Here is a 23100-nt window from a genome sequence, read left to right as displayed (position 1 = left end):
GATAACCTATCTACCGTGTGCAGATTGGCTCGAGTTTTATTCTAAATAGAAGTTCTTTTGGTAATTAAATTACGTAAATTTGAGCTTGATAAATTGGTAACTTTGCAGGATCGTGTTTACTTTCAGGAACAAAGGCTTCTTTTTATGTGCAATATTGCATTGTGGGGATAAAAATAAGATCGTGTTCTTCTTCGGGAACAAATATTTCTCTTGGCCGATAATATTTTGTATCGTAGGCGTTGTTTCAAGTTTGATAAAGGGAGCTCGATAAAATGTGGGTTGAAAATGCTTCGTAGAGAGCACGGTTGATTTTCAGTCCCCGTTATGTTGTAACTTGAACATCTGAATGTTTGATCAAGTTAATGGCGGGTCCGCGTTACCGCTGAACACAGAGTTTGCCGCTTTTGACTGACTCAATCGCTTTTCGGCTTAGTCGAAGCTTTCCCCCTTCTACGTATTCTCTCTTGGAATATGATTCGAACGTAATTTATCGAACGAGGGATCGGATTGGACGAAATTTTTCCGCGACAAATGGAAATTTCCGTCGAATCGCGATAAAATCTCCAAGATCCACCGATTCGTGAAATCTCTGCGTTAATCGAGTCAAAATCAACCGGAAGACCGACGATCAAACAGAATCGGGAATTCTCCACGTCGATGTGTACCATAGTCGACTAAATTCTAAACAATTCAATTCGATTATCGTCCGAAATACCTTCGCGTTCGGATTGACTTGTTAATGGAGTTCGAGAAGGTGCTCTCGAACGAATAATTTCCAGTAATAACAACGTTTCGCCGTGTTTTGCGGGAGCGTGTGAGAAAAAAAGAAAAAATAAATAAATTTCATCGAACGTTTCCCCGAAAAAGATATATAATTTCGTCAACGTTGATTCGGAAGCCCAGGAGCACATTTTGGATAAAAAATTCTTCGGAAAAACTACCCTCGAGAATTGTATAAAAAATTCACGGGTCAGAGCGTATTTAAAAATGTTCACGGAGCGTGTCGAACTGCTCGAGTTTTGCCAATTTTTTTCAAAATCTGGAAACTGCTATAATCGAACGGTGGTTGAAAATTTCATTTGGAAATTCTACCGAGTGAATTTTTATCCCGGAGGGAATTTCGGAAACAAATCTACACTGTGCGTAAAAGTTAAAACGTAAGGTCGGGATTCCAATTTTAAAACAATAAAATTTCCACGTAAATTTCGCGCGAAGAAATATATGAAAAATTCATGAGTTAAAAGTAGGGGTCCTCCCCCTGGTAGCTATCTCGATCTTGAGTGAACTTCGCCCGCAAACACTCCACTTGTCGCCCCTTAACCACCCCGTATTATCCCTTATTACCCTCCCTCCCTCTGATACTCGCAATTTTTCATACGTCGGGTTATCAAGGACGATATTTGCGCCACTCCCGGGGGTTTAACCTATTTTTCGGACGAGAGGTGAAAAAGAAACGAATGGGTGGAAAATACGGTGAAACAATTTTCTAATATTTCGTTCTTAAATTCCTTGGTATTTACACGCTGGAACGTATAGAGTATCAGGCACTCCCGAGAGAACGGATGGACGTGTATCGATGTCGACGGGAAACTTAATACTCCGATCAATACCGAGCAAGTCAGCTTTAAACTTACTATTCACACAGTATCTATCAAAGGGGAGACGGAGCTCTCATATGCTTCGTACACAGAAATCCAAAAAGATCTATTTACCGAGCACGCGCAGCGAATATTAATGTTTAAGCGAAGGATACGATTCCTCGTTGATACGCTACCAAGTAAAGACGGAAACCATCGTGGAATGTGTAATAAAAAATTGTAACGGGTTCCTCTGCGTCACAATTTTCACACCTCCCCTCGATAAAATAAAAAGAAAGAGGAACCCATCGTTACAATACGCTGCGCGATAAAAGTTTTAATACCACTTTGCGCGTCACAATTTTCACGCGTCCAACAAGCGAGGGTGGGTGTCGATGGAGCAGTTCTCGATCGATGCTCGTCGAGTAAAATTAACTCGTTTACGCGTATCAAGGATATTCGTTCGAAAAGGAAATGGAGGACGAAGATTCGTTTAATTAATATTCCCGGGATAATTGCGTCCGCGCAATTTCCGGCTCGGTTCGTTGGAAATTCCTCGTGTTTCCTTCCGCGTCATCGATCCCGCTTTAAACGCGGTAGCTCGATACGCAGTTTTTAGCCGAAATTCCGAACAAACAGTGAGCTTTCGAAAGTTTCGCGATCGCTCATCGAGGGGAGGGCATTTAAATGATCCCTACGCTCGCGCCCTTCGCTGCTTCGCGCGTCGTTGACGCCCGAACGCAAATACGAGCTCGAGCGGTTCAAATTCAAACGACTTCGTGGGCTACCGATAAAAATATCACCGGATTCCTTGTACTGTCCCCTACAAAATCCATACTCGAGAAAAAAAAATACTCGAAAGAGTGTTGGAAAAAAACATTGAAACACAGTTGCTGAAACGAGAAGTTTAAGAGTTTCATATTTTTCGAAGGGTTGTTCTTAATTTCTAGGGATGTGGGGAGGTATTACGTCACTTGTAAAACCATCGTTCGTAGGATCTACTTGTACGTTTCGTAAATTATAGGATCGACTCGTGGAGAAAGACGAGGGGAATAATTTTAATATTTTTCGAAGGGTTGTTTCCAATTTCGAGGCACGTGGCATTATTTCTCTTAGGATCATCGTTCGTACGATCTACATTTCGAGAATAGGGTGGACTGGTGGAGGACGAGGAAAAGTTTGCGCTTTTCCGCGCGAGATTGCGCGATGCAACGCGCGGTTTTTCTTCTCCGTGGAAGTCTCCGGCGTTATTACAGCTTCTTCGTTGGAGTCCTTCGCTCGGAAGTAGCAGCAGGGACGCCACTTGGATCCAAGTATAAGTAAACCCTTGGTTTACTTCGGTACTCTGTCCCTATGCGTTTGCGTTTCGCGGCGTTTCCTCGTGGACGAAGAAAAGAAATCCTGGAAAAGGAAGAGTCCACGGGGACCTGGACCAGTTTGCCGTGCTTTATCGCGAAGTAATATTTGCCAGCTTTGAAATGATCCGCGTTGAAAGTGTCCACCGAGTCCCACCCCGCGTGAATCGTGGCTGGATGTTTGTTTCAATTTCTATTATTTAATCGATCGAAGCGGTTCACGATTCGAGAGTTTTGAGATTTAATTTAATACGCCGGACCGATACGTGAGAAATTGCGATGGCAGTTTGCGGATCTAGTTTCACCGGGTAAACAAGCCCCGCCGCGCGTGATTACCGGTTACAGTAGGTGCTCATTAATACGATAGCGCGTAATTGTCGGCGAAACTCCGGGAAAATTATGCGAGAACGTGTCGTCGATGGTCGCGCCCATTTCGCGAACCTCGCATGGCCCTCCGGGAAAAGCCGTGTAATTTCGGTGAAAAGTCCGCGGGAGAAAGTCGTGGGAAATTAAAGGAAAGAAAATCGAGGAAAAAAATCTATGGCAAATTAAATGAAATTTGTGGAACCTGCGATGATTAAAGAAGCAGTGAAAAGTCGGTGAAAAGTCGATGGAAATGTTGAGGAGAAGTCATTGGAAGGTTGAGAAAAAAAATTCAGTGGAAAATTGTTACAGGGATTGGTGGAGATCGATTGAAAATTGAGAGAAGATCGACGAAAAATACACGACACAGCAGTGGAAAAATTCTGTAAATATTACAGAGAAGGTATACGAGTCTAATTGAAATTCGTAAAGTGTAATCCCTTCGCGAGGCCTGGAAAATGATCCAAATCCAGCTAATTGAATACGATCGTGCGTATCAAACGTATCGGTGCAGCTTTAGGATTTCTGACAGAATGTCCGTCTGATTGGATACGATGTAATTAGGGACAGAGGCATTATCAAGTACAAGACGATTATTACAATACCAGTACCGGTTACGTTTCTCTTTGTTCCTCGTTATTACGGTAAGGGAGAGGGGTGGCTGTGCCGAAGCTACGGCAAAATTTCACGATCGCGTGCCGCAGACGAGTTAATTAATTCAAATCCGTTGTGCGATCGGCCCCAAATCCTATTGAAATCGAAGAAACCGTTTGGATCGGGTTTTCGAGGCTAACGTTTTGAGAAATTAATAAAATACGCGCGCGATGGCGTACAGGATGCTACCAAACTGATGAAACCCGAAGAGGGGCGACTCTGCGTGAAAAAATAAGTCGAAAACGTAGAGTGACGTTTTTTCATTCGTGACTCCGTTTTAGAATAAATCGATGTTAAAGATTTCTTGGAGAACGTGTGCAGTGGAATACGTTGCAGGCTGATCTTTGTTGCATTTGAGCTTGCAAATAATACCAATGACCCGTATTGTTATTCGAATCGAATGATAATTTGATTTCGAAGTTTATCCCTTGTTACCTAAAGTGAGAAATCGAAACAGCAATTTGAATGTAACAACGATGCACTTTCGTATGCAAGTGCACGCGTTCTCCAGAAATACGTAACATCGATTTATTCGAAAAAGAAACTCCGGACGAAAAAATGTCGCTCTACATTTTTTATTTACTTTTTCGTACAGAATCACCCCTCCCTTTCGGTTTCTATCATCAGTTCGGTAACATTTTGTATATTCAAGCATTAATCCTACCGGACGTACAGCCTTGTTACGCGGTGCGCTGTACATTGTGCATTCAGCGCGCGATTCTACTCGGTGTCCTCGGAGTACGTTGCGTACGTTTAAAGAAAGAGTTTTTTTTTCAAGGAATATCTCGCGAGACTATCTTCTTATCCGAGATGCGCGACGAATGAAAAAATTCGATCGACGATCGCTGTGACAAGGTAGCTGCCAATAGATGATCTATATCCGAGACCTTCTACCGTTAGGGTGATCTACAGGGTCGGTGTAATTCGAGGCTCGAGTAATTTGTGCAAACATATTTTACGGAGAGATAATCTACGTTAACGGATATCTTGCCCTCGTGATAATCTATACCGACAGGTATCATATGCGTAGAATAATCTTGCCGTATAACACGCGTACCATGTCCCTGCACAAGGAGATCATAATCTACGCGCGGAATATTTAACGACAGGATAGCTAGGCGTAGGGTAATCTACGTTGCTATGCTCTATACCTAGAATATTCCGTAGTAGCGTACCTTTGAGTAGGACAAATTACGTTACCATATTCTACGCGCGAGGTATCCGATAGTAGGATATCTATGCGTAGAATAATCTACGTTAGTGTCTTCTATGACTAGAATATTTAACAGTGATATACCTACGCGTAGAGTAATCCGGATTATGTATTATATGTCCAGAATATTCAATTCTAGCGTACCTATGCTTATGTATTCTACACCCGAAATATTCGATATTAACACACCTATACGTAGGATAATCTGCGTTGCTATATTCTTCGTCTAGCACCCTCGATGGTAGAATAACCGTGCGTTAATTCACGTTATCGAATATTCTACGCCTAGAATATTCAATAGTAGCACGTCTCGCGTTAACATACATTACCATATGCAAAGTCTACGTTAACCTAGGCTAATATATTCTATACGCTTAATATATCAACGCCGAGTGCAATCCACGCCAGCATATCCCAGGTTCGTTAAAACGTGCACTAAGTACATTCTATGTCCAGTGTCGCTTACCCTTATCAAACGTCTGTCCAATGTCTACCTTTAGGGCGACCTTTAATTCGATGCGATCCATATTGACGCAAACTCTTCTCGTTTACTCTTCTCAATCTCGTTGAATTTAATTCGGTGGTCCGGAGGATACAATTTTTTCTCAACTCGCTCTGTAAACGTTTAAACACAGCTACCGAAAATATACCGAAAAATGTCTGCCTCGATTCCCGCACTCCTTCGATGTTTTAATCGATTGAAAATTTTAATATCTCGGAAATACACTGGACAATTTTTCCTTCAAATTCTACGCTTCTTCACACCGTGCTATTTTAATCGGTTGGAAATTTAAACACCTCGAAAACCTACCGCAAAATTTTTCCTTCAAATTTTATATTCTTTACACTGTTTTAGACGATTAAAAATTTGAGTGCCTCGAAAATCTACCGTAAAATTTTTCCATCAAATTCTATATCGTTTGCAGTATTTCAGTCGGTTGAAAATTATCTGCTTCAAATTCTATATTCTTTACACTATTTTAGTCGGTTAGAAATTTGAATTCCTCGAAAATCTACCGCAAAATTTTTCCTTCAAATTCTGTATTTTTTACACTATTTTAGTCGGTTGAAAATTTTAACACCTACGAACACTTGTTACCTTTCTTACACGAGTTACCGTTCTCGTCCACGAATACGGTCCCGTACGTGGTTCGGATAAGTCGCGTTTACGCATTTACCGACGCGAGCGAATTTGCTTAACACAGGGGCTCGTTTCGCCGTGGTACCGTGCCAATTAGCAATTAGACGATTAATCATGCCCCGTCGCTGGTTCGGCTATTATTATTGTTCTCTGGCTGCGGGCGGGCGGAATACACGCCCATGGGAAACCGAGTCCCGTTGCATCTCTAAAAGGACGATTAATTCCCGAAGTCGGGGTACGGGGAGAAGAAAGGAAACAATCCATCCAGAATGCTCGGGGAGCGACGAGGGAACTTGTTATCGACTTTTTGAAAGTTGAAAAGTTGATCGCCGTCGAGAAGGAGGATCGTTACGGCTTCCCTCTCCTCCCCGTCCTCCTCCTCCTCCTCTCCCCCCTCCCTCACCTCCACGATTTTTCTCTCGAGAGGAAATTTTATCTCCAAGAATGCAACGGCAGTTCGTGGATGAATCTTGTTACGTTAATGCGCGCCCGGAAGAGAAAGGCAAAGAAGAAAAAGTAACGCACTTTGCGCTACTTTTAAACAAGCCGACTCGAGACAGTGACTCGATACCTTAAACAAATTTAGTCGCTACATAATTGATCCAAACGCTTTTTCAACGGCGGGGAATCCGTTCGCGGATGTCTATCGAGCAACGATTCCCTGAAATATCTTCTCAACGATGAAAAAGCGAAAGGACAGGCTCGTGGGAGGATCTGCCACGGGCAGGGAGATTTTTTCCAAGGGAAATTTATGTGCAAACTTCCACGGAAAGTATTAAAATTGAATGGAAATCTCGTAGAGGGAAACTTCATTTTCGAGCGATTCGCGATTCTTATGTACCGAATGTTTCTTTTTATTTTTCGATCGATTCTTCGGAGAAAGGTAGGAGTGTTCGCGAATTATAAAAATTGAAAAATATTCTATACATCTCGAAACGATGATACTAAATTTCAATTCCTGTATTTCAACGTTGATATTACTGATCCGAAATTTCCTAGTTCTGCGTTGAAAGATTGGTTCCTCGATCTGTTCGAAACACGTATTACGTATTTGAGACGCAATTGCAACGTTAAGAACGTGAAAAAATGTGGAACGAGAAGATCGCGGGAATCCTAGGAAGGCTGATCTTTAATTTGATCGTTAACTCTTGTGTACGTGTACCAACGACAACGAAACGACTACTTGGAACTAGTGGAGGGAACGCGTTGGCAGAAAGCGGGGTGAAAAGTCTCGTGCCTCGCTTGTTCGAGGCCACGTCCGTCTGCAGCGAGATGAAAAAGTCTTGAACGAGTTCGCTCGTAAAGTTGTTCCTCGAGATGCGTGGCCTCTCCGTCGCTTACAGGACCGTCGTCCTTCCCTTTCGACCGCGGACTACCGCACTCGCATACGAAATTATTATGCAAACTGTTTACCTCGAGAGACCAGAGCCGCGCGCGGTTCAATACACCTCGCGACAGGGTTGCACAATGGGATCCCGCCGCGAACCGAAACGGCAAAATAATTTCGTAGATCGAGGAATGACTCGAACAAAGCTGCGGGAGTCGTGTAAATTACTCGAGAAGAAAGGAAAATAAATTTTCTACGCCAATTCCAACCTCTACTTCCAACGCTAAAAATTTCACAATCCTGTGAATTACTAGGGAAAATATTCAAAGCTTCTTCTCTACCAATTCAAAGATCTCCTTTGAACGCTCGTTTAAAATTTCTATCCCTTCCACGAGTCCTTTAAATTGATACGGAAATAATGTTTGAATTGTATTCGTTTCGATTAGTTTTCGTTCTAGTATTGGATCCTTTGTAAAGTCATTTCGTTTTCCAAAATAGAGAATGCATAATTTGATAAAATGTTTGTACACTCTAAGAAAATCGTGTTTCATTTTTACCGAAAGAATTACGAAATCACTTTTCGAGCTAACGCAATAGTTAAACGTACTTCGATATCTTTCGTAATTCGAGAGTTCTACAATCGTGAAGAAGAAACAGCCCTCCGTTGACTTGCTCGTAAAATATCGGCAGCTGCCGTAGCTTTCGATTTAAAGGGACCCAAATATCTGGAAAGTTGCGAGACAATCGCAATCCGGTAGCACGTCGAGTGAAACGTTTCAAGTGGCGTCGTTCCTCGGGGCGTAGCGCGATTTTTGAACGCGCTCGGACCGCGGTTCCGGCCGGCGAGCCTGCGGAATCCGCATTGCAGATTTCCCAGCAGTTGCCGAACAATGCGGCCCCGCGGCGATAAACCGGTGCGCGCTGATAACGGGAACGTCTTAATTTCATGCATTGAGAACGGATCGATGCTCGGGGTCTCTCTCGGTTACCCCATAAAGCTGGTTACGGTTTGTTTCCGTGCACGTATAGGGGACGAACCGGGAAGGGGGGATGGAAAGTTTACAGCTCCCCGAGGGATCGCGAAAGGAACGACCCACGACGTATCCCGATGACGCGTGTTCCCCCGTTTTCCAGAAACGCGACGTTTAGCGACGCGACGCCGCTTTTACGACCTCGCGCGACGTCCACGGAATAATCATCGAGACCGCCCAACGAATCCGTGAAAAACGATGTTTGATAGGAGTTTCGAAAATCTAGACGGTTGAAAATTTAGGAGTATTTATAGAGTTTTTTCTTTTTTTAATTTTTGTGAAAGTAAGGGGGTGGCACGTGTCCGAGGGAAGAGATATTACGGAAAGGGGGACGCGAAACTTTTCGATGTAGAAAAATGTAAATGTCTTCTTAGCATCACAGCGATCATAGTTTGATAGTTGTAGATAGTTTTGTATACTTTTTCTTGGGGACTGCTATAAAAGTGTCTTTTTCTACGGTTGTCGGTCTTGGATAAATATTTGAACATAAGTAGACGGGGACCGATAGTGGTTTCTCGATTATTGGAAATAGAGAACGATATTTAAAGGTAATTGTAATGTAATGATACGCGTTGGTATATTCCGTATCTAGAATATGTAATAGCAGCACAGACAGAGTAATCCAGGTTATTATCTTCTAAGCCTAGAACGTTTATTAATAGTGCACCTATGCGTAGGGTAGTTCGCGTTATATATTCCACGCTTAGAATATTCAGTAGTAGCTTACCTATGCGTAGAGTTTTCCAAGTTATCGTATATTCTACGCCTAGAATATTCGATACTGGTATACCTGTGCGTAGGGTGATCTGCGTTGTTGTATCCTCCGCGTGGACCTCCGATAGTAACATACCCGTGCGTGCAATAATGCACGGTATCGAATATTTTACGCTGAGAATATTCAATAGTAGCACACCCATGTGAATGTTAACCTACATGCTGTCTGAACGCAAAATAATCACATAGCGACCTCTAGTGACTTCGAATTGTACGGAAGATCATACGACTATATATTTTCCGTAGGCAAAATAATCACATAGTGAGCTTTAGTGACTTCGAATTATACGGACGATCATATGACTGTATATTTTCTGTACAGCAAAGTGTCACATAGCGACCTCTAGTGACTTCGAATCACACGGAAGATTATGTGACTATATATTTTCTGTACAGCAAAGTGTCACATAGCGACCTCTAGTGACTTCGAATCACACAGAAGATTATGTGACTATATATGTTCCGTACGCAAGGTGTCACATAGTGACCTCTAGTGACTTCGAATCACACGGAAGATTATGTGACTATATATGTCCCGTACGCAAGGTGTCACATAGTGACCTCTAGTGACTTCGAACCACAACCGAAGATCATATGACTATATATTGTCCATACACAAAGTAATCACATAGCGAGCTCTAGTGACTCCGAACTACACCGAAGACCGTGTGATTATACATTTTCCGTACCATGTGCCTACTTTCTACGCACGTCGACGTCTGTGAACAAAAAAATTAGTAAAACGTAGTCCAAAGCGTGTTTCTAACACCCGTAGTAAACATTTACATCGACCTTTCCGTGTGACAATCCCGAGAGGAAAACATTCCCAAATAATCGACGTACCTTTCACCCGAACACTTTTTTCTCTCGAACACTTGTAATCTCGCTCACGGTAGCCGTAAGTAGGGCTGGCAAAGAAAACAGAAGCGGAAAACTAGAGAAAATCGTGGATAAACGAAGGCGAGGGAGAACGATCCGTGGCACGAGTCACTTCGATCGTGAACTCAAAGAAATCGAGGGGTCGATTCGCTCGCGCGTCGACTACCCGAGGCGGTTGATTAAGCCGCGCGAGCGGAGTTTTCGAGCAGCGACGCAGTTTCGCGCGCGGGCTACGAAAACGAGAGGGTATTTCGTCGCGAAGTTGGCCTTTCGTGATCGCCGAAGCGTGCCGGAACGATTCTGGGGGTCGTTAGCGAGACGAGGGGGGAACTGTGCGCGGAAAAAGAGGATGGCCCAAGGACCGGGCCGCGCAACCGGAAGTGGCGCGGGCGACGACGCGGAAGTGCCGTCAAGTGGAACGCGAGGCGATGCAGACTCCTCTTGCACCCGCTCGCTCGCGTTCACGCCCCTCTCGCGCCTCTCGCGCCTCTCGCGAGTAAACCTTTTATTTTCTTACGTCTCGTCGTATCACTCGCGCCTCTGATTTCCCTCCCGCCGCGTAATCACATTTATTTCGAGGAGAAAACGTCTGGCTGAAATAATCGAAGCGCCATTCGTTCCTAGAGATAAAATAACCAGACGAGTAGACTTTCCGGAGAGATCTTCTTTTCCTTGTTTACCTTTCTGTCACTTTGGAACTTTCCTTTTCGAGAGTTCCCAACGGTGGATTTTTTGACATCGACACTACCGTTCCTTTATTTTCTCAGAGACTCTTGTTGCAGACCCTGGTTTTTTCGTAGCGTCATTCTCACCGCACCCTCGTAAATTTTATTCATTTTTCCACGAGGGATCGATAAAATAACTACCGCAGTAACCGTTTTATCGAACTATTTTTTTGCGCGTCCTGCTACGTAAACATAAATTAATCTTCGGTGAAGTTACGGAGCTTTTCCGCTCTTAAGATTCTTTCACTGACTTCGCAAACAGTATCGAGAAGCCCAACGGCGAAGATTAATCGATACTTTTACCCACCACTTGACCACGACTTTCGAACGTAGAATCGAAGCACTCGAAGCGCCTCTAACACCAAGATCAAAGATCGATTCACGGTGTATTAAAACGTACTTGTGTTTCCGAGATCCTTTCACGCGCTTCGCAACGGAAGATTAATTTACACCGTTACCCAAACGACTCACTTACCCGCGAAGAAAGCAGCGAATTTCACGGCGGGAGAAATTCATCGGTGGAGACATCGAACGGTGAAATTTTCACCTAAATTCAACCTCCGATACGTGCGAGAAATTGTTCATTTTTCCATCCGATCGTTCTTATTTTCCACGGAGGGAAAGTGTCCGAGTTCAACCGCGCAGATGTCTCGGTCTCGGTGAGATAAATCGTCCTCGCAGGTGTTCGAGAATAATTCCGTTCCGTTGGACTATGGGTCCCCTTCGAGTCGTCCCGTGCACGGTTTCTCGAGCATCTCGATATCCTTTTTATCATGGGGAGCACGCTCTGATCGCGGAATGAGAAGTACGACGTTACGTGGTCGACTGCCACGATATATTCTCACCCGTCCCCTCTTTGTACCCGTTTTTCCCCGTTTTTCGACACAGGTCCAACCTTTTCCACGTGTCGTTTCTTAGGCGACATCGCACCCCTCGCCTCTTCGTTTCTTTCGCGCACCACGGATTCTTCAACGAGAAAGTCCCGAGGACCGTAGTTACTCTCGACTCGTGATCTTCTTCGGCGGTTGCTTCGATAATACCTGTCACGTTTCCCTACCATCGCCAGTTTTTCCACCAACCTCCCGTTCTCCCCTTGTTATTTTAGGATAAAACGGGGGATCAAGAGCCACCGATCCAACGACGTACCACGCGAAGCGGTGCGTTGTAAAATTAACCCGTCGAGCACTCGAGCTCTGTTTACCTTTTTATTTACGGAGGATACTTGGAGCAACTGTGTCACAGATTGCGAAAATAAACGGTAGAGAAGTCGGGGAAATTTTGTACGGTGTGTTACCAAACCTGTGCAAAATGATCCGGAGGGACAAGTGCATCGGAAAAAAGCGGCAGCGAGTACGATTTCGTGACACACGACCGCGTAACGGTTTAACGTGAATAATCTCTCGCAACGCGGATTTTAATTTATTCGGACGGTGTACTTATCATCGGAACTTGCGTCCGTGGACATAGATTTTAATATTGAACTTGGAATAATTTTACGAGATTGTTTGCCAAATATTCCGCTCCGTGGACTATTTGGAGCGGGTGAGCGAACTTCCGAGGGAGATCGTGCTCCAAAATTGGAGAAGAGAGTTGAAAAATTTCTCCAAATTCCCCGAATGGTATCGTTTCGATCGTCGCGAAATTAGCCTTTCGATTCTGCGTATGAGCGAAGTTCCGAGGGAGATCGTGTTCCAAAATTGGAGAAGAGAGATGAAAAATTTCTCCAAATTCCCGGGATGGTATCGTTTCGATTGCTTTATCTTCTGAAAAATACTCGGAACATTTGTAGCGTCGATTCTCGTCGTCGGGAATGGTCTCGCGTGCGCGTCGCTTCGAAACGGGTATTCGTGCGAGAAAAAGAGACACACTGTAGATTTTCGATTCGTTTACGCGCGAAGAATCATCCCGTCTCGGCTCGTACCCCTCGCGCGTGTCGCCGTACACGGAATTATCGCGGTGAAGGGAAAACCGGGCGGCAGACACGTCGTTAAAAATAGTGTTTCACAGGGAAAGTATTTTTCGCCGCGAGTGTTCCGGGCTCGCTATTCGTCACTCGTTCCACCAATTTCGAATGCAATCATTTCTGGCCGCGCTCCGCGTTTCCATATCTCCCCATTTCCATCCGGAGTACAAACTCCGGCGCACGAATCGCCGTAACTTCTCACCGATGGAAACCGACACCGAGGTATATATTTTCTTTGCCAGGACTCGGTTGTCCGTTGTTTTCCTAGGACACGTTCCCTTCGACGTTGTTTTTCCCCCTGTTTTCGCAATTTCCGCTCGATTTGCGGGACATCGTTACCTCTCTCTTCCGGATGCAGTCGCTCTCGATCATTGCACTTGCCCCGTAGTCGCGCGATCGTTAAACAAACGATACTCGCAAAATTCTCGTCTCGGTACTTTATCTCGATACACGGTGAATTCGATACTTACCGCGACGTAATTTTCGCAATTACTCGGAGAACAATCTTACGAAGATAATATTTTTTAGTTCGATGACGCAGGAGAAGCGTCTATTGAATTCAATGTTTCATTCACCGATTAAAGTGATCGAAGTTTCTACGCTCGGAGGTGACGAAAATAAGTACGTTATTATTGCGATTAATTTTCCATTACCGTTCGAGGAATATTTTCAATTTCTCGAGCCACCGGTTTCGATCGAAACCCTCTCTCGTTCAGCTCGCGATAGAAATTACGATAAAATTCTCTACAAATGGAAATCGTTGCCAATCTATCGTACGATCGGCCAACCTTAAGAATTAATGTCTGGTGAGAACGAAACGCGCCCGAGGAGCCACGATGCAGAAAGCAGTTCGTCGAGTAAATAATACTATACTCGGAGTTTACGCGAGTTCGGGGCGAACTCTCGGCAGAGAAATCTGGGCACATTCGACAGCTGTCTAATCATATTCAACTTGTTCCAGTTTCGTACACTTAGCTACGCGGAAACGACGATTGCTTCCCACGCTCGACGAGGTCTCGAAGCGAGGTTCATTTTTCGTGTTCGTCTTCCAGGTACATCCGGACGAGAAAGCAATCTCTCGAGCAGCGAAGATCCGGGCGTTCACCATCGACGACATTAACGTCACTCACCTGACTGCTGGAAGGAAAGTCGGACCGGACGAGGCTGGCAGAAATCTGAAACAACGCGAGAGAATCCAGGAATTACATTACGTGGCGAAACTTTGCTATGCGGTGTAAAGAAAAAAGAAACGAAATTGTACGATACTCGAATGGTCTCGAAGGGCAAAAAGAATTTTTACATTATTATTTTACTCGAGTTCCTTTTCTAGTCGGATAATACCTTTTAGTAGGGAAAAATATATTTTGTATACAGATCTCCTTCGGTCGAGACACTCTATATATACTGTATATATATTTCTTTTACAACAATTTTTATTCGCCGAGTAAAAGTGTCTTTTATCGAAACTTTTAGCCGGTTAGAAATTTCTCCATTTCGATTTAAAAAAAAATCCCAGTACAATGTCACTTCTTTCCTCGTTATCATCACGATAAATGTGAAATCGATGTCCACGATAAATGTGAAAAATTAAGAGAAGAAATTCCCTTTCTTTTTCTGTCATTTTTCACGAGCATCGCTGTCGACGAAATTCCGACAGAGCTTCGCAGACGGTGCTCGATAAATGTGAATCTCGGTCGCGAGGCTTTCGCATTTGTCGAGAACCTACTGTATCCGTAGCACGGACTATCGGTCTTCTTCGTCGAGAATTATGGCGCGAAAAACGTCGGGTAAATCGTCGAGCAGACTGGAATCCCGTGTCTCTGGCGGGGAAAGGATCGTTCGCGGACGAAACGCCGTAGAATAGAATGTCGGACGTCGGTTAAGCCGGTTTCCACGACAGAGAACGCACATTAGCGGACCCCGGGTGTTAATGTTCCGCCAGGTGGAAACGGGAAGTGGAACTCGATGTATCGCCAAGGGGGAGGGAAATGGTCTGCGACCGGCTTTAAAACTAAACGCAGTTAAATCGAGTGTGTTATACGCCGGAACAGCGTCGCGTGCAGCACGGGCATTAACGTGACAGGCTGTAATGTATTCCAAGCCCCGTGCGTTCTTCGGCTCCGCTCGCTCGCTTTGGCGTTGTTACGCGCCGGCTCTGAGATAGAATTTTAGTCCATCGTGGAAACAAACGGCGACGAAGGGCCATAAGCGTCGCGATTCCTGAAACATTTTCCGAAACGGAACAGAGAGATCTTGCGGGTCTCTCTTACCGTCCCTGTTACGCGAATTATTACCATTAATCGTCTTCGTAGCGCTTTGAAGCTATACACCAGACGACCCATTGTAATCCACGAATTGTAATTATCCTTCTTGCTCTTCGTTACTCGGGAAATGTTGCGAAATTTAACGTAATTGGTTTCTTAGACGAACGCGCAAAGAACGAAGATTGCGGATGATTTCTTCGATGGAGTTTCACAAATTTAGCCCACGGATGTAAATTATTAATTCGAGAGATATTTTAATTTTAGTATCGTGAATCACGGCACTACCGGTCCGTGTACACGGTGTTAAGTGTATATATAAACTACGTCGACGAGTGAGAGGCGAAGTGCAGCTAAAAATGGAGGTTATGAAACCTAACCTCGATGCTCCCGGACCGTAACTTCAAAGGGAATAGGCAGGTGGTGATTTTCGATACTTTCGATGTATATATAGCACGTGTCTAATACCGATAGCCATTGAAGTCCTGTAACGCGCCGCGAACATTTACCAATTGTTGCAATATTACTAACAGAAAAGTCAACTGTAACAACAGTGTCCCTGGAAAGAATTATTCACGAGTAAAATGTAATACGCGTGGACGAACAAAAGATATTGCGCGACAATATTCGCGAATGTTTTCTACTTTCGTTAATGGAACAACCGATCGAATTATTTCGATGCAAGGTTAGCCGCTACTCGAGGAGCAAGCGATCGCGTACACTCTATACTCGGCGAACTCGTCGTCATCGAGAATTGCACGCGCTCGCAGAAAAACCCATTCAGGGGTGAAACTCCCAGTTCGCTGTTGCAAACGATCGAAAATAGATAAACGAGAAATTGTTGCAGGTGAACGTAGCGAACCATCGCGAAAGTATGCTCGACGACGCGAAAGAGATACCAGCACCGAGCCTAACCGAAATCGAAACGCGAGCCGACGAATTGATATTTTGAGGGATGGAAAGAGGACAACGGGGCGCGGTGGAACGAGATGGGGCGGACGGGGAGGTTTCCATGAAATTCGAACAGTTTGTATCTCGTATGCGAAACAGCTGCGTGGCCGTCGTGCATGCATTTCCATTTCCGTGCGCATCCTAGCCGCGTGAATACGATCGGTCGTATATCGACTGTGTCGTAAAAAATATGGTAATCGATGGTGGAACGGTGGAAACAACGCGCGCCGAACTTCCGCGATATTTCGACGCAGTTACCGTTTCTTGTTACCCGGTATATATTCCCGACTATTGGATCTCGAGTAATGCAACGCTCCCTTGAATTATATTTATCTACCAAGTTCCTCGAGAGTCGTCGGAAATTTTTTTATTCGGTTGGTATTTCGTTAGGAATCGACGGTTCGATTTGAAATGAATTCGAAATCGTTGCATCTCGACGATGAATTCCGTTAAAATTTTTACTCGGTCCCTTTCGGAGATTACAAAATAAACAATGCTACGAACGACTCGGTTCGTTCCATGGAATCGATCGAACTTTCGAAGTGATTTAAAAATCATCCACCGGCTACAATTATGTCATCACTGACCGTAGAAGTTCAGGCTCGAACTCGAGTAGAGGAGAATACCTGAAAACGAAAGACACTCTCGCGGTTGAAATCTCACGGGACGAACCCTCGAGAGTTCGATGTTCCGCGACATCGTGCACGGTAAATACACGAGAAATCTCCCCGCGAATTAAATTATCACGGATTAATTCGAGTATCGCGCGATATTTTCTATTTCTTTGGGCGGGCTCGCTAGAGCGTAGAAATCGCCGGGCAGAAATTACGCGAGAAAGGACACGTACCGGCGCTCGATCGTTGCTCGCGCGCGAATTTCGACGAAATATCGCGCGAGGAAATCGCGAAACGGTTTAGCTCGCACCCCCTCTACCGTCTTCCGAACGAGAATTTCCGGTACGCGAAAGGAATAAACGACGAATTCGTCGACATATTTTTTCGAGCGTAACGCTCGATAATCTGCCACCTGTTAGGCTTAAAAGTGTCCGACGTGTCGTTAGAGGCGAGAGGGTGGAAAAATGGCCGCCTATAAACAGCGTCGACGATATATATTCGTAGGCGAGACCGAGGCCGTAAATAACGTCGACGAAACGAGTCACGGGAATTTATCGCGCCGATTTTTCGTCGGAACCCAAGCAACTACGTTTATTTCAACGATAATGGAACCGAGGGATCGAACCTATGGGCACCTTGGACGTCGAAGGAAGCTGCCCTCGACGTTCCGGCAAAAATCTGTACAAATTGCGTTCCATTCTTTCGCGAAGCTTTCCGTGCAATTGCTCTCGAACGTGATGGATACTTGGAGGGTGGTCGAAGCGCGAGGAGAAGCGTGGCTCAAAGTCACGTAGTCTCGTTCCAGCAAATTTTGATCAACAGCGACGTTTGAAATATAGGTACCGCGAGAAGCTGCGGAGATGTCACCCGACTTAAGGGGAATCTAGTGCCGCGTGCAAGGGGAACGTGCACACTGGCAATTTTTGCTTAGTCGCCGGGCCTTCGAGGACCGACCGGTACACGTCTGACCCACTACTGTCCGTACTTCCTAATGGATGACGTTTCATAGTTATCCGTGGCACAGCTGAACGGGGCATTTTTTCCTTCTGTTTCTCAAACTTTCTATTTATCCGATGTATGATTGAAAAGGTACACGGTCTCGAAAATATATCGACCCTCCAATATTTGGAACATCCACATCTAACGTCAAGAAACTAAGAAATACCATAATATTTTCTTTCTTCTGTACAAATTTTTATTACCGAACGATCGTTGCATTCGGATATTGGGGTTGTATTCTTGAAACGTAGCGAGATACCTAGAGAGGAACTTTGGTCCTAAACAATTGTTTAATTTGAAAACACACAGCTCGTACGTGTCGAATAAAATGTTAAAGAATATTTTATCTTCCGCGAAGAGGCTGTTCGATGAAATAAAATGAAGATTTAACCTCGACTGGCGACGAGCTTATAGAATTTCGACGATCAACGACTTTCCAGATAGAACGCAAGCGCACCCTGGTAAAAGTAAACGCGTCCTCGCGAGCCTTTTCCAACGAGCACACCGCTCGCAAATGATCCCCTCTGTTTCTCGAATCGATCGCGGGAAATTCCAGCGTGTCGAGGTCGAAATTGCCATCGACGCCCGGCTCCTCTGGAATTTTTATCGGGAGGTCTTCCGAGGCGTCGCGAATTACTTCCATCGCGGAATTCTCATCTCGGTCTGTCCGCCGCCGAGTCAGATCCCAGGCCGCATAATTTCCATTCCTCCGTTTGTTTAATTATACGGGGCTGTCGAGCATCGGGTTCGGAGACCGCGTTATCGAGTTCCGCGGGAGTTCGTCGATGACTGTGGAACTTCGATCGGAGTGAAACAGCCTTTTCTGTAATTCGCACCGCGGCCGAGAAACGGAACTCGCTCGGTTATACGGAGCAACCGAGTTCTCGTAAGAAATTTACAGGGACGTTCTACGTCTCGGGGAGAAAAAAGCCTGGGATTCGCGCGCACCTCGAGGAGATTTATTTTTCAATGACTCTGGAACAACCGTTTTTGTAATTCGCTATCTTGGCGCGAGCGGGAACTCCGAAGCGCGGCTCCAAGTTCTCGTAAGAAATTTACAAGAGCGTTCTACACCTCGAAAGTGCAAAAAAGGGATGCAATGGACGCGCACTCCGAAGGGATTTACTTTTTAGGTCGCGCGAAAGCGCTCCAAGACAATATTCGAGTATTTGATAGCGCGAACGAAGAACGTTTCTTCTTCGATTTTGTAGGATCGTCTTAAAGACATTTTGCGTTTCTCGAACGAATTTCGAATGAATTTTTACAGAGATGCGGATATTTCGGTGCTATCGATTTTCACTGTGTTTTATTTTTGTTCACTTTTTGAATTCGGTACTTTCTCCTTCCACAAATTTCATTCGATCCTTTCCTCTCGCGATGCACCGGTAATTATATTTTTACACGGATGCCCGCTTCGGTACTTTCGATTTTCACCGTTCTTAGTTTTTTCGAACTTTCGAGATTATATTTTCTGAAAAAGTGTGTTCGCAATGGAACGTTGACAAACACACCTCTCCGATAAAGTACCGCGGGCATTATTCCCCCTCGGGGCAAGTCGGTTGCAACTGTTCCAGAACGAATAAATAATCTCTCGATCGTATCTCAGTGGGGGGATAGATTTTTCTAGACCGATGGCCCGCGAGCAAAAGTCGGAACAATTTTTATCGGGAACGCGTGACTCGTGCTCCTCTCGCCACCGTTATGCCCGGAATTCAAAAAGACATTCTCCCTCCATGGCTGGAGATCCCAGGGAACTCCGAGGCCCCTCCCCCTTCTTACCCCATTCTCTGCTCCAGTCCGTCTCCGCTTCGATTCCAAAGTCTACGCGCGCACGCCGATCGCGAAGCCAGCGTCTACGTGTGCACGCTACGACGTTTCCTGCCAGCCGAGGCTCCCGTGGAATTTTTATTGAACCTCCCCCCTCGAAGACCCCTCGAAACCCCCTCGAAACCCCCTCGAAACCCCCTCGAAACCCCCTCGAAACCCCCTCGATCCCTCCTTAGTTCGAGCGAGACGATGTCCTCGGCTCTCGCGCCCGATGGCATCGATTTCGCATCAGGAGTCGCCGGGTAAAGAACTTCGACGGACAGCCCGGCCCTGAGATCCTGGACAACTTAATTAAAGGACGTTTACCCGTAGACGAGGGCCCTCTTTGCCCTACCTCGTCTTCCGACCGCCCTTCGGGAGCTCACCGATCGAGCCATATTTCACATTTTTTTCCCACAAAAATACCCGACACGCTAGACCGAAACTTTAGATTCCGGTTAAGATACTCGAGAAGGGAAGAATCCTTTCTTTTTTTTTTGTTTAATTCCCTCCGGTGATAAACGAGTTAATTATCTTCCAGCGGCGTACCCGATGTGTCATTCTAATCGGTGAGTGGCTTACTTTTGTCCCTAGATCCTTCACGTGTTTTGCAGCTCTCGAGGAACTCCTCCATCGAGAAATATTCGACGTTTATTCTCTGAAAGAAGACCTTATTTTCAAGAAGATACACACTCTACGAAAGACTAAAATTTCCTATGTAACCTATTCTCAAATGTCGACTCCCTTGGAAAAATTAAGAGAATTTCTCTTCGGGTAATTTATTCCGATAATAAATTATTAACGATACTTTTGCACTTCGAGGAAAGTTTCGAACAAATCCGGATAATTCCAGACCAGATGTATATTTTACGAACGAATAAAATTTCCTAAACAATTAATTCTGAAATGTCGACTTCCATAGAAGAATAAAGAAAATTTCTCTTCGGGTAATTTATTCCTATAATAAATTATTAACGATGCTTTGCACTAGGAGGAAAGCTCCAAATAATTCCATTCTAGAAGTATACTCCACGAATGACTAAAATTTCCTAAACAATCTATTCTGAAATGTCGACTTCCTTGGAAAAATTAAAAAAATTTCCCTTCGGGTAATTTATTCCGATAACAAATTATTAACGATACTTTGCACCAGGAGGAAAGCTTCGAACAAATAAATATCGTATACTCGAGGAACGAGTAAAATTTCCAACTGGATCCGGTCGATCGGTTCCCGAGACATTCTCGGCGGTGTTCGTTCCATTCGGGCGCGCGTATCGATTCGAAACGGATGTCGAGTCGCGTGGAAAAATAAGACGATTTTTTCCTTCCTTTTCGTTCGGGCCGAGACACGGAGGAAACACCCTTAACAAACGCGCGTCCAGGTCGATGCACCGGGAAACGACCAAGCTAACTGGGTCACGCGTCGTTTCGCCGTGCCGCGCGGCTCGCCGCGCCGTGAAATTAACCCCCGCCAACCTCCCAAGAGCAACAGTGCCCCCCACTCCCCGCGATCGAGGGGAAAACAAAAAATTCCAACGCTCGTCGGAGGGAGTACTCAACCCCCACCATCGGAGACACCGATGCGGGGACGCGTTCGCGTAACGCGTAACCGATCGGTGCGCCGCTAGGAGACCCCCCATTGGACACCCCCCACCCCACAACCCCCGAAATGTACGAATCTCCACGGACCAGGAATATTCGCAACGATCGCGGAACCGCAACCGAGCTTTTTCCTTCGAATATCCGCGCGTAGCTCGCCGAACGATTAATCCGGTTCTTGGAGGCCGCGGTGTCTCCGCGGAGAGGGTAGGGGAAGAAGTACAATTAGTTTGACTAATGGCTCGAGTTACGGTGCAGAGCTGTCTCTATAATTCAAACGGCTCGGTTGAAAAATTCTCGATGCGGTGAGGTGTTCTATCCGCGTGCCGAACGTAACTGGAATCTACGAAGAACGCGCGAACGGAAGATAGGTGGGGATCCCGTTTTGTTCCCGCGAACTCGGTTCTCGTTTGGCGCGCCATTTGTTACGTTGTATTATTGACAGCTGACCGGTGGGGCGAGGGGATCGCGAGAGCGTTACGAAGAATTCTCGCGGTAGTCGTTTCGCAGCTAGTAGCGAGAATCCTGGACACGTCAGAAGCGATTATCGTTAACACCGTGGCGAATGCACGATTAATTATCACGAAAGAATCTTGCGGTCGGTCTAGGATGCAGTTGAATTCTTTTTCGTAATTAATCCGGCCCTTTGCACGGTTTTTAGACGGGTTCTAGGGTTCGTTCGAAGTCCTTGTAAAGTCGCGAAGAAACGGTCAACGTTGAAATCGTCGAGGTTGAAAATCAATCTCGGGAACTCACGGATACTCGCGAGTTCTACCATCCGTGGGGAATTATTTTCCCGATTTTCGCGATCGGAGCAACAATACGTTCGCGTATGGCCGATATACGCGATAAATCTGAAATCCAATCCGTTTCAACGGATTCCACGGATTAACAACTTCCGCCAATGTTTCATCGCTTCACCGACATCCCGCGAACTTATCGTCGATATAATAAGATTACGTAGCTCTCGCATTCAGCACGGGATCCCAACTTGGAGCGGGTCTCTCCCTCTCTCCTCCGACCCCTCGAGCCCCTGCTCGCTAATAGCCCATTATCCCAGCCCTCTAATCTCGATGCACTTCCTCGAGCGCCTTTCAATTTTCCTACCTCGCGAGCCCCTACCGAGGATCCACCATCCCCTCTCGTCTATCCCCCGATCGATCAATCGAAGGACCCCGATTAAACTAAGAGAAAAAGTTGGCCTGGCGCGTCGCCAAGCACTTTCGTGTTCCCTTCGAGATACCCCGGTCTATCGTAGAAGCTCGCCCAGCTACGGAGAAACGGTGGAAAAATTTCACGTGACCGTTTCCGGGAAACTTTACATCGTGGTTTTCACGGGACACCCGGTACGGGTGTCTGTGATCGTCGTTGAGAAATGCGAAACGTGCGAAAAATAAAAAAATCGAGAACTCAACGCGATATATTTAGAGGAGAAAGAGATCACACCTTGCGGAGATATCTATCTTACTCGACCATGCCTTCTAGAGAAATCTACTTTATTTTATCACTGTTTGCAGAGAAACCTATTTTATTTTATCACACCTTGTAGAGAAATCAATTTTACTCGACCCACGCCTTCTAGAGAAATCTACTTTATTTTATCACTGTTTGTAGAGAAAACTATTTTATTTTATCACACTTTGCAGAGAAATCTATTCGATTTTATCACACTTTGTAGAGAAACCTATTTTATTTTATCACACTTTGCAGAGAAATCTATTCGATTTTATCACACTTTGTAGAGAAACCTATTCGATTTTATCACACATTGTAGAGAAATCTATTTTATTTTATCACACTTTGCAGAGAAATCTATTCGATTTTATCACACTCTCTAGAGAAATCTATTCGATTTTATCACACCTAGT

At 45.1% G+C, this 23100-nt stretch overlaps 1 protein-coding gene across 1 annotated transcript in view; it reads right to left on the bottom strand.

Annotated features, from left to right (window-relative positions):
- The window catches only part of LOC143143261 (uncharacterized), a 413719-nt gene that overhangs the window by 300339 nt on the left and 90280 nt on the right, over positions 1-23100 (bottom strand). Inside the window, exon 14 of the mRNA XM_076304324.1 lies at positions 14133-14177. Within this exon, the coding sequence (XP_076160439.1) occupies positions 14133-14177 (45 nt within the window). The remainder of the gene's footprint in view (positions 1-14132; positions 14178-23100) is intronic.

Source organism: Ptiloglossa arizonensis, chromosome 2 (genome assembly GCF_051014685.1).
Source record: "Ptiloglossa arizonensis isolate GNS036 chromosome 2, iyPtiAriz1_principal, whole genome shotgun sequence".
Classification (NCBI taxonomy): Eukaryota; Metazoa; Arthropoda; class Insecta; order Hymenoptera; family Colletidae; genus Ptiloglossa; species Ptiloglossa arizonensis.
Note: the sequence above shows the minus strand (reverse complement) of the source record. Positions and strands in the feature narration are given on the sequence as shown.